General features: G+C 28.8%; 1 protein-coding gene across 1 annotated transcript; it reads left to right on the top strand.

Annotated features, from left to right (window-relative positions):
• Nucleotides 1-2,551: 2,551 nt before the first annotated feature.
• On the top strand, nt 2,552-13,510 carry LOC139424977 (L-xylulose reductase-like). The gene is made up of 7 exons (XM_087157213.1): nt 2,552-2,741; nt 5,012-5,109; nt 5,255-5,409; nt 6,199-6,241; nt 6,788-6,952; nt 8,451-8,571; nt 13,263-13,510. The coding sequence occupies exons 1-7, from the start codon at nt 2,690-2,692 to the stop codon at nt 13,367-13,369; spliced, it is 741 nt and encodes a 246-aa protein (XP_087013339.1). The 5' UTR covers nt 2,552-2,689; the 3' UTR covers nt 13,370-13,510.
• The last annotated feature ends 3,122 nt before the right edge of the window (nt 13,511-16,632 follow it).

Below are 16,632 nucleotides of genomic sequence, written 5' to 3'. Positions count from 1 at the left end.
ATTTCAGAAGAGAAAACCTAACAATCAATTGATATTCACAAGAGACGTACCTTGACATAACCTTAAATCCGTCGCATTGTCCGTGGGATTGTTTTCACTCATTTTTTACAATTGTTATCCACTAAATTTGAAAATAAAAAATACTATCCTATTAAATTATATGTGTATCAAATCAAACTAAAAAAATATTTATAGAAAAACAATACTTTTATTATTTTTAGGCTAGTGAGAACCAAAACAATATGGAAATGAATGAGGGAAAACTGGATCCTACCACGTGATTTCCCGGCCAATAAAAATGTCGCGTTAAACGTTGAACGCAACCTTGTTGGAATTCGCATAAGAAGTATAACTTCAAAAAACGAACTTGATAGTCTTTTTTCGTAAAAAAAAATTTCTTTTAATTATCTCTTCCTTAAATACTCCTTCGTCCCACTCTCAGTCTTTGGAGTTAACAAAAACCAGTTTTGTTTTTGGGAAACGTTTGGTAGACATTTTAAACCCGTGTGTAGGAAACAATAAATATCAAAACAAAAACCATTGACTTCGAAATCGGACACCCTGACCTCTCCGTCACCTCACAGATATTTGATATTTATAGTTACCAATAATGATCACCATAATATCGTACTTGACACAATTATAGTTATCAATAATGATTGCGATATATTCGGTTCTGATCGTGAGTTTCTTTTAAAGCTGCTGTAATATAGAATAACTAAATTGTATGCCCACTCTTTCGACAATTATATCACAAATCTATTATTATTTAGTGATTTCTCATTTTGGGTACGAAATAAGTATTTAAACTTTAGTACTGTTCATTGAGTTAAACGTTGAGTTTCAGTTTTTTATTGAGTTTTTGGTAATTCCACAAAAACAGTCAAGTTTATTATACATTTTTAAAATTTTTTTCGCGGGTATTTACCAAATTTAAAATTTTCAAATTTTAATGTTTGGTTAGAAACTAAAGTTTTCTTTCTTGTAGTGGTAACCAATTGATTTCAGACTAGTTGCTGTTTTTAATCTAATACAACATTATCAGGAACAATGATTTATGAAAAACAAAATCAAAATTTGAAGCGGTTCCTTCCTTGAAAGTAAAGCTATTAAGGAACAACTTTATTTATTTGCCATGATGATATTTTAAGATTTAAAATACTAGTCATAAGTTTGCGTATTTCTTTAAAAGTACACTCTCAGAAAAAAATTCCGTTAACGGTGAACAATAATACGGTACAATTTTGCTGCAACCTTAATAAGTTAAAAATGTGCACTATGTTTCAGTTCAACTTGAAACATGTTATCGTGTTATCAGGTTTGGCTTGATCCTAGTATAGGTTACAAGGTGGATTTGGTGACATTGGCGATGTTTGGAAAAGCAATTAAGTTTGCTATCTGTTGTTGTAAATTTGGCGAGATTACGATGGGCATGATGTATGCGGTGGGTTATTGCTTTTTAGTCATTTTGCATTTTAGAATTCGGGGAATGATTTTGTAGATTTGAGATTTGCTTATGTATAAGTCATTTTCAAGTTATGATTTTTTATGTTTTTGCCAACACCAATTCTTGCCAAAAATTGTAAAAACGTTCCATTGCGTTGGTAATAGTTTGGTGACAAGCGTCAACGCGTCATTTCGACGTTGGTGACTTTCTTCAAAATTGCGCCAAGTAGGTAACATGTGCTATGATTTTACAGAAGTTAAAGATTTACGATAATATATTTCAATTTGAAACATTTTAAGATTGCAGAGAATTTTAACAGCATTACGATTCACCATGCTTGAAATTTTTACTTAACTAATTCATTAACTCTGTTTAAACGAGAATTTTAAACTTTTTGATCTTTATATTATAAAAAAAATAATATGTAACTGCTTGCCGGCACTCAGAATACTGTTTTTTTTTTACCATAATCCATTTTTACAAGATAATGCTACGGAACAAAAAAAAAATCTGATATATCGTAATACTTACAGTAGCAGTTACCATAAAATAACTGACTCAACTAAAATTATATAAACATTACTGTGCAAATTACAGTATAACATTTTACAGTAAAATGGATTTCACGATAAAAAAGATTTTGCGGACGATGCGACCAGAGTACCTGCAATTCATATGGTATTTTCATCCAGGAAGTCTTACAGTTTGTCAAAAAATAACATTTTCAATATTCGAAGTTATATGCTTTTTATTTCACTAGCATTAAAATTCATTGAATATGCAGTGGCATATCTGCAAATCGACATTATTTTGAGGAAAATATTTCAAAATTTTGAATTAAAAAATACTGCTCAATATTTTTATAGTTGACGTTTTAGTACGCACCGTATAGTAACGTTTCTCAAATTGTAAAGTTTAAACGTTCAAAAGCCAAATTATTTAACCAAATTATTTAATTTAAGAAAGTCAAATTATTTAATCATTGCAATTTTTTACATCGCCATTCATTCAAAAATACGTTCACTGTTTTTCTGAAGATAAAACATTTAATGGAAAACAAAATCATTTTTTCTCTACATTTACTGTCTCAAATGTTTATTTTTCTTTATCATACGCAGTAAAAGATAAGAAATGGTTGATTTTTAAGTACTGCCATTTCTCGAATATTTGTTTGAAAAATCCACAGCCTACCTAAACGGTAAAATAGTAGTTTCACTTCAATATAATTCATAAAAAGAAGATATGAATATCCAATTCGATGGTAAAAGAGCTCTAGTTACCGGAGCAGGAAAAGGTAATGGAACGCTTTATTGTAAATTTATTTTATTTTATTAATTCTTTAAATGCCTTTTTTCATACTTTAGAGATGTTTTAAGACAAATTGTAAACTATGCCAAACAAAGCACTATGAATGGCATTTATAATTCCTTGGCATAAAGGAAATTAAAGGATTTGAATAAAATATGACAAATATTCTTTTTTAATTTAATGTCTCTAATGTATTCCGGGTGGTGTTTTTTGTGCGAAATAATTTGTCCTATAAAAACTATTTTTTCCCAACTACTTTGAATTGGTTTGTTAAGGTAAAAAGTTTACGTATTAGGTTAAATAGTTAAATGTTGCCGCTTAGACCACATATTGCATCGTACTACAAATTTTCAGTGCAAAAAAACAACAAATTGCATATAACAATCTTAACAAAACTCTGAACATGGTATAGGAATATTCTAAAAATATATTCCCGAAACAAATTATGGTAAATTTTAAATAAGCGAGCATATATTTTATTTCTATCTAAGTGTATAGTTTGTGAATTATTTTAATTATGTCTCAGTATTCTTTTTTTAAAAAACTATACGAATAATGAGTTTTTTTAAATGTTGTCTCTTCATTGGTTTTTCTTACTTCATTTGTATACCTCTTAACTTTTTTTCAAAAGATATAGCTTTATCGAAATATCCCAAAAGAAAATCAAAATAAGTATGTAATACGTATTTTATAATTTTGCGTAAGATTTTTTTACTTTCTCTTATGGGTTCTTCACATGAAGTATCTATAATTATTTACACCTAGATGTTTAAGGACAAGGATATTTTTGATATTCATTATAACAAACTAAGGTTAAAAGAAGTATTTCATTAAAATATTCAGGCACGAAGACGTTAGCATAGTGACCTAAAATAAAATATATTTGTGGCGATACACTTATAATGTTGTATGCGGAATTTTCGAGAGTATTACTCAACCACGACAAATTAATATGCAACAGGAAAGTTTAGCGTTCACTTTTCAGTATTAAAAGTAGTTCACATTTAGAATAAGAAAAAATGCTTACGTAGTGCACTATTTATAAAGTAGGAAAGATAGAGTAAGCAAAATATGAAAGTTTTCTTTTCGGGGAGAATTTCTAACTAACATGTCATTCCAATTCTTCAGTTCACTACGATAGGAAGTATTAAATAAGTTACATTTGTAATTTGTTTTTTTTCTCTATAATACGCCAAATAGCTTGCAGATAATTAATAACTTTACTAGTCCCCATTTTTCATTTAAATCATTAACCAACACTGAATAACTATCAGACACAAAAATGTACTTTATCCCCCCCCCCCAATTTTTTTTTCCAAGACCATTAAAATATGATGCGCATGTCACTAAAATTTTGTATCAAATATCAGAAAACAGGGCAAAATTATTAAAGTTTCTAAATATTGCTTTTAGTCTTTGCGTATTTGGACATATGACATGAAATACATTATCACGTAAAAAGATTTGAAAAAGGCTGAAACTAGTTTATTCAAAGGTGTTCTCCTGCAAAAGTAATTAATTTTTTTATTTATTATAAAGTTTCAAAAAAATTTTGATTTGGAAAATAGGCACATTTTTACAAAGTTTTAAGTTTTAATTTTAATTTGAAAAAATAACACTTTAAAAATATGACGAATTTGAAGCTTTATCGTTTAATCATAATTTGATTGCTTTTGTTTAAATTTGGGGTTTGTCATTTTTAGTTTTATTTAAAAGTTTAAAGGAATTTTCCATAAAATGCAACTTTATTAGAATAAAAAATTATTTTGCGTCTAACTTCGGAACTTAAAATATTATCTGCACGACATAAGGTTATGCCCTACAAATTACACAGCTTGGATCTTAGGGATTGAAAATCCGATCAGTGGATCAAAAGTGATTGTGTACCGTTTTTTTTGTTTTGCGTATTGGATACTTGCAAGCGGCGTCACGCGTTGGTAAATCGTAGCATCTGTTTATTCCGTGATTTAGCAGCTAATTACGTTTGAAACATACACGCGACGTCCCTTGTAGGTATCCAATTAAAACTCTTCCGAAAATAGATTCAGCGGATAATAAACCAAGTCAATTCACAACCACCTGATTAGGCACAACCGTGGAATTTTAGCGGTACACTTCTTCTTGAGTATTTCACCCAATTGTATGCATGTCCATGCAGTGAAAACCTTTGTAGTTTTGTTATCATCAAAAAATGCTAAGCATGAAAAGTGTATAAAATAACTAAAAATTCACTTTATTTCAATTGTTTTTACTGAGGTATTGGAAAAGCGGTGACTATTAGGCTGGCTGAATGTGAAGCTGAAGTTGTCGCTGTCAGCCGCACTCAATTAGATTTAGATGAATTGCAAACAATCGTAAGTGGAGTTATTTTCCATCTATAATAACCAATAAATAAATTCTAAATTGTTAAATTAGTTGTTTTTCATGAAATATTAATCGGAGCATGTTTTCTTCTTAAGTATCCTTCAAAAATAAATCAGTTTAATTAATTTGTTTCAGAACAAGAATATAAAAACGGTTTGCTTGGACGTTGGAAATTGGGAATCTACGAAATCTGCTATTGAGAGCATCGGACCTATTGACTTGTTGGTAAACAATGCCGCTATTATGAAACTTGTAAACTTTGGAAACATGACTGAGCAGGACATTGACGAGTATGATTTTCTTACATAAAGTTCTTTAATTTTTTTTCCATGAAGAATTTAATTAATGTTCGAAAATAATGTTTAAGTATTTTAATTTATAAACTATAGATTGCTTTAATTTGTGTTGAAGTATGAATTCGAATTAAACAATGAACGAGGAATTTTTTTTTTACCGTTTAGGAGACCAATAAGACGATAGTCACTAATAGCTATAGAACAATGGTCAGTAAATGCTTATAAATGAATATTTTTTAATTTTTTAAATTTTTTTTTAAATATTCTTGGTAGTTCGTAACATTACTTCTACTTCACAGCACGTATTATCTATGAATGCAAAAAAAATAAACAGTATACCGATGGGGTAATCTTTTTTATATTATTCGTAGCTCATAGGTTGCCAATCATTGCTATAGATGTTAATGAAGGCCAGATAAAAGAAGAATCTGAAAAATGGAGGAACATATTCTTCCTCACAACTTGATTTGGCTTACCTAATAGTTCAGTAAATCCAACTGCATAAAACAAAACTGATGTAAACTGTGCAACCTACGGTCTCTTATTTTTTCTCTCAGCGAAATCTATAATTTATAATCTAAGATTGATAACTTCATTTTAAACTTTGATCTACTTTCAAGTTAAGTGATTTTGAAAGAATTGGAGTTTATGAAAATAATCTGATTAACTTAATATAGTCATAAAATGTTCAAGTTATTACTATAAGGTGGAAATTATACTTATTTTGACCAAAAACGTATTTTAAAATGTTACTAATGTTTCAAATTTTTAATTGTGTTCCAGGCTCTACAGCATTAATTTAAAGGCAATTATAAATATTACTCAAGTAAGTAAACGTGATATCTTATCTCATATTTTGCATGCAAGTTAAAAAGGATATTTAAATCGCATGAGTAAATTTTTTGGAGTATTTATATTTCCAGAGTATTATTGTCAGATGAAAAGTGCTATGTTAAAACTTGAGGTTTATTCGAAGTTTTCAGTAGACAATGAAACTTAATACATTTTCTTAAGTCGTATTATAACATTAAAAGCAGAAAATTGAAAAATAAGGAATGTTTTATATGCTTTAAATTGTAGACTGAAGGACAATTGGCAAAAATAGTGAAAATGAAAAAATTAGCTTTAAATTATTGAGATATACTGAAAAAGTTAGAGCTTAAAAATATTAAAAAAAAAATTTTTAGGTTAAAGGAAAATAAAAATTTTTCAATATTTTTTTACTATGTATTGCAGAAGGAGTCCTAGAATTTTTTTTTATTTCTAAAATTAACTTAAATACTGTATAAATATTAGCGCATAGAGTTTACTTTTATGTTCAAAACCTTATAAGAATTTTATTTTAATCACTTTCAAACATTGTTGTCTTTAGATTGTTGCCAATGGCATGAAAGAGCGAGGAAAGGGAGGATCGATTGTAAATGTATCAAGCATAGGAAGTTTTAAATGTATGCCTTCTATAGGAATATATGGCTCGAGCAAAGGTGCTGTAGATCAACTAACAAGATGTATGGCAACAGAGTATGGACCTCACAATGTAAGAACTCTAGATCTGATACCATGAAAAATACTTTGGTTACATAATTAATTGCATCCATAATTCTCAGGAGAACGAAAATAATTAAGAGAAAGCTGGAAATTGATTTCAAAGCTCAATATAGATATTTGAAGTTCGTTTCTCTCGGGGGAGCTTTAGCAGAAATCTTTAAATGACAGAAAGAGGAGACGGGTCCAAAGATGCGAAGCATAACCAATGGTGTCTAGATAAGTGAGATGTGGTTCCTTATATTGCCATAGTGGTCTCAATATTTCAAGTATAATGCCATACCAGGTTTAAAAATTGGCAACATAATTTCATATGGGTTTTTAAATTTCCAGCATGCTTATGCTGGTTCTGGTAGCGTTTATATTGGTTCCAGTCTCATTTTGATACTGGTTTTATGAACTGTTTCCAATAGGGTTTTGCCATTAGGGATATTAATTTATCTGAGGGTTTTTAACTTTTTCAAGCTGCCCAACTTAGAAATGAATAAGGTTTTATGTAAAAACACTTCAAATGTTAACTTATTGTTATTTGCGCATCTGAAATTATTGTCTAGACAATTGAGTTATTGATTTCTATTTTTCGTGTGCTGCATTGAATGCAGCACACTAAGTCGAAAGGAGTGAAAGCTGAAAAGTTGCAAAAAATTTATACATGAAAGCAGGTTTGCACTTCTATAAACGCGCATATATCTTTCCCTATTAACAAACAAAGTTATTAGCACATTTTAAGCTAAACGAAATAAGTTTAAAATCAAGTAGATAGATTAAATAATTTTGAAGTATAAAAGAGTTACAAAAGTATAATTAAAAGTATATTTTTACTTGTACCTATTTATACGGCTGGAAATGATATATCGATAAGTAGGACAATGTTCTTAATGTTAAACTGTAGAGTATCAAATTTAAAAGTATTTTGTGCGTAAAAGGACAAAAATCAAAAATTGTAGTTCTACTGCAGAGAACTATTATAACTTAATAACAAGTGATCCTATCGACTTGGCTTTGATTTCAATCGATTCAGTATACAACAATACATTGGATCCTGTTTTACCGTTACTATTTATATATTATCATGCGATTTCTATTATAATTTGTATGCTATTATTTTTATGCTAATTTTTATTTATAAAACTTTTAAACTACTATACATAACGTCCTAGGTTTGATTTTATTCGATTCAGTTTAAACAAAAATATTTTAGAAACACTACTTAACTTCCCTAGATAACAATATTTAAATATCTTCCTCTTCCCTCAGTAAATACAAGATGGCAAATACAAGACTCAGTAAATACAAGACTAAGGCTCACCTCTGATGAGGGGCAAAATCTAGACATTTATATTGGATCTAAACCATAAATTTTTAAACCCATTTTCATCAATCCTATTATTCTTTCCGTATGAAGCTTTTTTTTAAGCACAGAAAAATTGGCTTTTAATTCAATTAAATGTGAAAATCAAAGTCCTTTATACAAATATTTCCTCTTATAGATTAGAGTGAATGCTGTCAATCCTACTGCTATACGCACAAATATGGCGGCTGATGTATTTAAGGAAGGTAGTGAGTCAGGAAAGATGCTTACGGAAAGAACACCTCTAAAAAGATTAGGAGGTAAGCAAATTTAAAGTGACTCGTACAAAGCAACATTTATCAATGATCATTAAATTTTCAATTTGACTTCAGAGTATATTAATAAAACTTTCTTCGTACTAATAGATTTGATTTCGAATAATGCAAAATATAAAGTTATTTCACATAATTATGTATCGTAAATTAAATATGTTATAGAAATAAATTCGAAGTATTCGTAACAGATAATAAATTTTTTTAAAAATTATAATTATTACTGAGTCGCTAGTTTTGAAGAAAATTTTGGTTTTATTATCTATATCAAACTAGAGTTCATTAGCTTTCTAAAACCTTTTAAAATTTACGTCTATGATTTTAAAAAATTATTAATAGTTGTTTATTCGTATGCTGACAGACGAAATCAAAATTGGAAGCAAACTCACGAAAAGAAACTAAAATGCTTTTTGTTTTGCTTTTAATATCTGAACCCTTATTTATTTGATTTAATTATATTTTTAAGACGAATAAAATTTAATTCCAGGATTTAATTTTTGAGTTCTTGATTTTTTTACGTCAGAAATTTCTCACATTTCAGAACTTTTTTGCATTTCAAACGCATTTTTTGAAGAACTTTGATTTTGAGAAAAAATTTTTACGCTACAAACATTACAAAAAAAAAGTTTTTTTATAGAATTCTTTGATATTTTGAATGTAGACTTTGTATAATGTTAGCGATGTTTCAAACCAACGGCTAAAGCCTAAGTTTGAATTTGTTAATTTTATCAAGCTTTAAGTAAGAATACTTGAGAGTTTTTCTTCAAACATTCGATAATAAACAATGTATTTAGTTCCATTTCATTGGTTGCTTTTTGTTTTTAAATATTTGTAAGATTTTAGTTCAAAATACATGTAATCTCATTATTGATTGACAAAAAATTATTTTGAAATTTGCGCATTATAATTTATTGTAGAGCTGTTAGAGTGACTTGTAAAATTTGCAGTTTCAAGCTCATTTAGAAAAATATTTCATAATTTTTTTAAAATCCATTTATTTATAATTTTAGGATCCCTGCTTGGCAAGCATAAAATTAAAATTTTAACTGAGCCTTTTTTCAAAAAAAAATCCTTTCATAACCACTCAGAAGTCTTAAATGCATTGTTTGAAGTTTATATTTAACAGACAGATTTGTAAAAAGCTATGCTGAAATGTTTATTTAGATTGTGTTTTCATACAAAGACCCCATCTTACCTAGAATTTAGTATCTTATCTATGTGTCCAGACTCCTCGGTGAGCCCAAATTTATCACAGTATTGCAATTAGCTCTACAACATTACTGGCGATAACCTTTTTTTAACCTTTTGTGGAAGGGCAAATCATAAATGTATTCGAACCGAAACATGCTGAATAAAAAATCAAAATCAAAATAATATTTTTAAAAACCACGTTTTTGTAGTGGAGAATAATAATCAAAAATTTGAAATACGAAAAACGTGGGGAGCATGAAATACATAACAGTAACAGTATGTGTGCTCATGAGAGCATGTGTATGTATATCTGTAATTGTATCTGAATGTGAATGAGGTTGTGCCTATGTATGAGAAAGATAATGTGTATATGTAGGTGTATATGTACTGTTATGTATTTCATGCACCCCACGTTTTTCGTTTTTCAAATTTTTGTTTTTTAATTATTATTCTCCACTACAAAAATGTAGTTTTTAAAAATATTATTTTTCTTTCTTTTTTTTTTTTCTGTACTCACTTTCAAAATCTCAATTTTTTCACTCACTGTACGCAAAACTTTTCAACTGACATGTGACACTAATTTGAAATTATCGAATCGACAACAAAATACAATAGCGAAAATATGAATTTTTCTTCAATTTTAATTTCATTTTACTTTGTATGTCTTTTTTCTCTTCATTTTCATGCATTGTCATCCAATTCTGAACTATGTGCCAAATTTGAAGTCTGTTGCTAGTCGGGAAGTTAGCTAAAAATCGATTACAAAATTCCACCCGAACAGACATACACGAAGGCAAGTTGATATAAACGTGGTAAAAAAAGCAGTAGCTGAATGTGGGCGAGGTTAATTTGGCAGATTTATTTTTTCTTATACTTTAATTCTGACATACCTAATCAACGTTAGTTCAAATTGAATTACTAAGACCCGTGGTGACTTAAAGAATAGAGCGTTCGCCTTTCAACGAAGTAAACTGGGTTCGAATCCCAGTAATGGCTCGTCGATACGAATTTCGCACTAGGCTCGCAGCAATCACAGTACTGACTTTAAGTATCCTCAGTTGTGGATGGATCATGGGTTTGAAGTCCCCTGGCTCTTTGGTTAACCGTGGGAAGCTTTCATAGTTTTCCTCTCCATGTAACGCAAATGAGGGTTAGTTTCATCAAAACGCCCGCCACGAAAGCAAATTTCTCTAAATACTTGATCCCTTATCGTCTGGATTGGGCTCAAAATTATTAGACTACGGAGTTGAAAGTTAGTTGCCGTATACCCAAAAATTGGGTCGGCTATTCAGCAACAGTTCTAAAATTGTATTATAAAGTATTGGTGATTAAAATAAATTAAACTATTATTATTAACACAAATAAACTACGAACAAAAAAGCTTGGCTACCCCGATTGAGAACGTTGGTATAACATACTTACTAAGACATGCTGACAGGTATATGTTATAGTCGGCACGAAAAGGGTAACTTTAAGCTCACTTTATCACTGAGGAGCGTAAATAATGTTCGTTTACATTAAGAGATAAGTTCATCCTTTTCGAACATGGTCCTGAAAATTGGAATTGCATACAGGGGTTATAAATTTCAATATCCCTCATTTAGAAATTTGTGTAAAAGCATAAAAATTTGATTAAATGTCTCTTTTAAGGCATTTTTTTTTTGAAAAAAAATACCGTAAAGCAGAATATATATATATATATATATATATATATATATATATATATATATATATATATATATATATATATATATATATATATATATATATATATATATATATATATATATATATATATATATATATATATATATCAGTAGAGCGCCGATTATCCGAACGTCCAATTATCCGAACTACGTCTGAATTCGTTTTTTTTTTATTTAAGTTTAGAATGCTTTTTCACCTATCGACAATTTTTCTAAATTAAGAAGAATAAATAATATCCCTTACATCTGAAGACCACATTTAATTTACAACCTTTTTAGCAGTTTTCTTATAGTAGCCATACATACATGTATTGTGATACAGTTAAACCAACATACCCCGTTAGCCCTTTACAACTGAAAAAAATTATCTTCCAAGAATGCGAGCTTCATTTTGATAGTCTACAATGCAGAAGGAGTTTATGAATAGATAAGTGCTGAAGTTCTATTATTGGGGGATGGGTAGTTGTCACTTATGGTTAATGATTAATGATTACAGTGCTTGGAATTTCAAATCTTGGAATAAAATTCTTAACAGAAAAACAAACGAAACTGAAGTTTCTGAACCAGTAGATCTTTCGTGTGAAAATAATGAAATTGTTGCTGAAATTTTGAATGAAATTTTGAATTTCCCTCTACGGACGAAGAGGGAAAAGTAGGTGATCAAGTTCAAGATAGTGGACCTTATCATATAGAAGCATGCAATTCATCAGATTTTGCAATGAATTGGCTAGAACGTCAAAATGATGCTGATTCAGTTCAGTTGATTTATTTAAAAGGAATAAGGGATATATGGCTGCTCGAAAAAAAGAAAGAAACGCATCTTCTTTGAAACAAAGTCTTTGCTGGATTTCTTTTACTATGGAAAATAATGAAAAATGTGGTAAAATCAGTAATTGACAAAAAAATTATAAAAAACTGAAATATGATGAAAAAAATTCAAAATGAAAAAAAAAGGTTAAATATTTTTTATTAGAAACATTTAAAAATTGAAGAAAAAAAAAACTTTTAAACACGCCAGAGCTATTTTAGATAGTACTGCCAGTCCTAAGCCTACAAAAGGTGTGAAGGGAAGTTAGTGCATAAATAATAATCATTTACACTAGATTTTAAACAACTTTCCAATTATCCGAGCTTTTCATTATCCGAACCATGTTCGGTCCCGAGCAGTTCGGATAATCGGCGATCTACTATATATATATATATATATATATATATATATATATATATATATATATATATATATATATATATATATATATATATATATATATATATATATATATATAATAATATATATATATATATATATATATATATATATATATATATATATATATATATATATATATATATATATATATATATATATATATATATATATATATATATATATATAAACAAACAGAGCGTGTTTTCTGCGTATGAGCAAACCTATTGTCTCTCAGTCACTTAACATAATGAATTTTAATGAATTTTCAATTTCATAATTAAGGTTTAAACTTAAAGATAACAGAATATTATACGACATTAGAAACGTATGTCAAGTTAAACAATGGACAAATTATGCGTTACAAGTTTGTAAGGAGATATTGTAATTTTTCAAATAAATTAATATGATGTGTTGTGAGTTTCTTTTGTATACAAGACTTGCGTGTCGGAAATGAAAAATGAGACACATCACTGTCAGTAGTTAGGGATTTCCGTTTTCAAGTATAGATGAAACATTTTTTTAGAACTATAAAATTTATCAAATTTAAAATATTTGTTTTCTTTTCTTTACAGAGGTTGATGAAGTAGCCTACCCTATTTTATTTTTATTGAGTGACTATGCATCTTTAATTTCGGGAATTATAATGCCTATTGATGGAGGTGTCACAAATCTTTTCTAGGAATGTTTTCTGCCATGAGCATCAAATCTGAAATAAAGAATATATGTTGCTTGTCATGTAAAGCATACCCCAAATCCATGTAAAAAAAACACATTCAGTAGTTGGTTACTTTTTAAAAAAATAAAACATGTGATAAAAATATTTCTGTTGTTTCTGTTTATGTAACTATATCTTAACTGAGTAAATGGTGCATATTAGGTAATACTATCTTATAAAAAAATTAATTATGCGTGAAATGATAGCTTTTTATATTAGACTCTGTTTTGTTTGGAGAAAGTCATCACAATTGTGAAGGTGAGAAAGCAGTCGAAAGTTTGAACCCCTTAATGTTAATTTCCCTTTTAGCGTATCTCACCATAAATCGAAAATTTTTTAAGCAAATCGAAAAAATTCTGCACAGAATAATAAAACTCATTTATCGAAAGATAAAAATTTATGATATTATGATTATGCAAAATTATGTGCAAACAAAAGCAAATTCTATAATTAGTTGCAATAGATTCAGTGTTTTCAAATATAGGACATTTACAAGGTCTTTGAAGAAAGGAGAACATTTAAAAATTAAATATACTGCGTTTAGACTGCAGGGAATGTTTAAAATTTCTACTAAATTATGTAAATAAATTTGCCAAAAAAAAAACGAACTTGATAGTCTTTTTTCATAAAATAATTTTCTTCTAATTATCTCTTCTTAAATCTCTCAGTCTTTGAAGTTAACAAAAACGAATTTTGTTTTTGGGAAACGTTTGGTAGATATTATAAACCCTTGCGTAGGAAAAGATAAATTTAAAAACAAAAACCATTGGCTTCGCAATCGGACACCCTGACCTCTCCGTCACCTCACCGGTATTTGATATTTATAGTTACCAATAATGATCACCATAATACTGTATTTGACAATTATAGTTATCAATAATGATTGCAATATATTCGTTTCTGATCGTGAGTTTCTTTTAAAGCTGCTGTAACATAGAATGACTAAAATTTTATGCCCACTCTTTCGACAATTTTTAAACTTAAATTAGGACACTTTTTAAAATATATTGAAATATATTTATAAAAATAGATTCACTGATAGTGCTTTTAAAATTTTCCATACATTTCAAATGAATAAATTAAATCATAAAGTATTTTACCATTTCATTATTTCTTGCTTCGAAGTCCGGTGAGCACCATTATTTCGTCGAATCCCACGGTAAAATTGTGCACAAAAAATTAGGCAGTTAATTTTATCTGAATTTTATCTGTTGCTCCTTAATTATACAACAATTGGAAAACAGTTATGTTAACTCTTCTCCTGAAGTGGGGATTTCACAAGCTTCTCATTACAGCTCCTTGTCTTAAAAATTTACTATTATTTACGATGAATTTCTTCAACATCTTTAAATGTTAGGAGCAATTTGCCTCTCTAGTGCACCTCTAATTCTTAACTGGTGAATGTGAGTTGAATTTGTGTGAGTCTCTCTACTCTAATTTGTTTTAGAAGACATTTCTAACAAATTCATTTTTAAACCACGTTTTAAGCATTAGTCCCAGAAGCTTCTGTAGTAGCAATCAACTCAAAAACCACAGTTCTATAGGTGATTTTGAATCTATCGTAACACAGGCGATATGAATTGAAACATTCATGGACGTCCGGGTCACCACTTATCTTTGGTGAGATAGGTTGCGTGCATTAAATTCCGCATTTTAAATAGGATAGTCAAAAATTAAAAGTATTCAATTGAAATTCAGTTCAGTTCGCTATACTTCAGGAAGACGGTTACAGAGAATACGTTGAATATACACATAGAAGTTTACTAGTTCGCCAGATCACTAACTTTGGTTTACTTGAACCTAGTATGTTGATTACACCACAAATCTTTTATTGAAGTTATACTTCTTATGCGACTTCCAACAAGGTTGCGTTTAACGTTTAACGCTACATTTTCATTGGCCGGGAAATCCAGTTTTCCCTCACTCATTTCCATATTGTTTCGGTTCTCACTAGCATAAAAAAAAAATAAAAGTATTTTTTTTTCCACAAATATTTTTTTAGTTTGTTTTGATACACATGTAATTTAATAGGGTAGTATTTTTTATTTTCAAATTTAGTGAATAACAATTGTAGTGAAAACAATCCCACGGACAATGCGACGGATTTAAGGTTATGTCAAGGTACGTCTCTTGTGAATATCAATTGATTGTTAGTTTTTCTCTTTTCCAATTGCCATTTATATTTCACCAAATGCAGCCATGAGAGATATTAAATTATTTATTGCAAAATCTTTATTGCCAGTATCCACTGCGGGTTTACAAGCTCTGGCAGACGTTACTGGTGAAGAAATTGATTATTGTGAGCGGCCTGTGATCCTTGCAGGAGATTTTAATGTGAATTTCTCGTTACCTGAAGCTGAAACATTATTAACCTTCCTTAAAGACAGACTTGGATTGGAAATGATAATTGGTAGGAATGATCCAACAACCAAAGGGGTAACTACCATTGATGCAGTTTTTGCAAGAAATATTGAAAAAATAGAACTCAAACATTTCGTATCTTACTTTAGTTATCATAATCCCATTGTAAATGTTATAGATTTGGATATTTCTCCACTCGAAAATGATAATTAAGATGCGATCAATTGTGAATTATAAGCATTGTTAATAAAGTTTGTCTTAAAGAAACAATATGATTTCACTAAAAATCAATTTCTACCCCTTCCTATTTTCATTTCCACATTACGAAGTTTCACTTCTTCCGCACGGAGGGACTCCACGTACTATTTTATTTTTTCTAAAGTTTTCCATTCTGATTTTGCTTTCTTTTTGTTAGTTACAATAAATAAATAATTAAATTTTTTAAATAAAATAATTATTTTTCTATCCATTCTAACCCCATGATTTGAGCTTAGTGTAGACAAGTCATAAAGAAAGCGTTTACGTCATTTTAAAGAATGTAATTTATATGACAAAATACAAATTTTATTTTGTGATTTCTCATTTTAGGAAAAAAAACAAGTATTTAAACTTAAGAATTGTTCATTGAGTTGAACGTTAAGTTTCAGCTTTTTATTGAGTTTTCGGTAATTACAGAAAAGCAGCCTAGTTTATTAAAAAATTTTAAAAAATTTTTCACTGGTATTTATCAAATTTTAATGTTTGGTAAGAAATTAAAATTTTCTATTTTGCAGTGGTAATCAATTGGTTTCAGACTAGTTGCTGTTTTTAATCTAATACAACATTATCAGGAACAATAATTTAAGAAAAGCAAAATCAAAATTTGA

The sequence above is a fragment of the Parasteatoda tepidariorum genome, chromosome 2 (assembly GCF_982258835.1).
Source record: "Parasteatoda tepidariorum strain Cologne lab strain chromosome 2, Ptep-v5.0, whole genome shotgun sequence".
Taxonomy (NCBI): domain Eukaryota; kingdom Metazoa; phylum Arthropoda; class Arachnida; order Araneae; family Theridiidae; genus Parasteatoda; species Parasteatoda tepidariorum.
This window is presented reverse-complemented; position numbering and strand designations above follow the sequence as displayed.

Excerpts from the sequence above, each read along its gene's own strand:
- LOC139424977 (XM_087157213.1), top strand. The coding sequence starts at position 2,690 with ATGAATATCCAATTCGATGGTAAAAGAGCTCTAGTTACCGGAGCAGGA. Across the intron at positions 6,242-6,787 it reads CAATTATAAATATTACTCAA|ATTGTTGCCAATGGCATGAA; the intron begins GTAAGTAAACGT and ends TGTTGTCTTTAG. Across the intron at positions 8,572-13,262 it reads ACCTCTAAAAAGATTAGGAG|AGGTTGATGAAGTAGCCTAC; the intron begins GTAAGCAAATTT and ends TTTTCTTTACAG.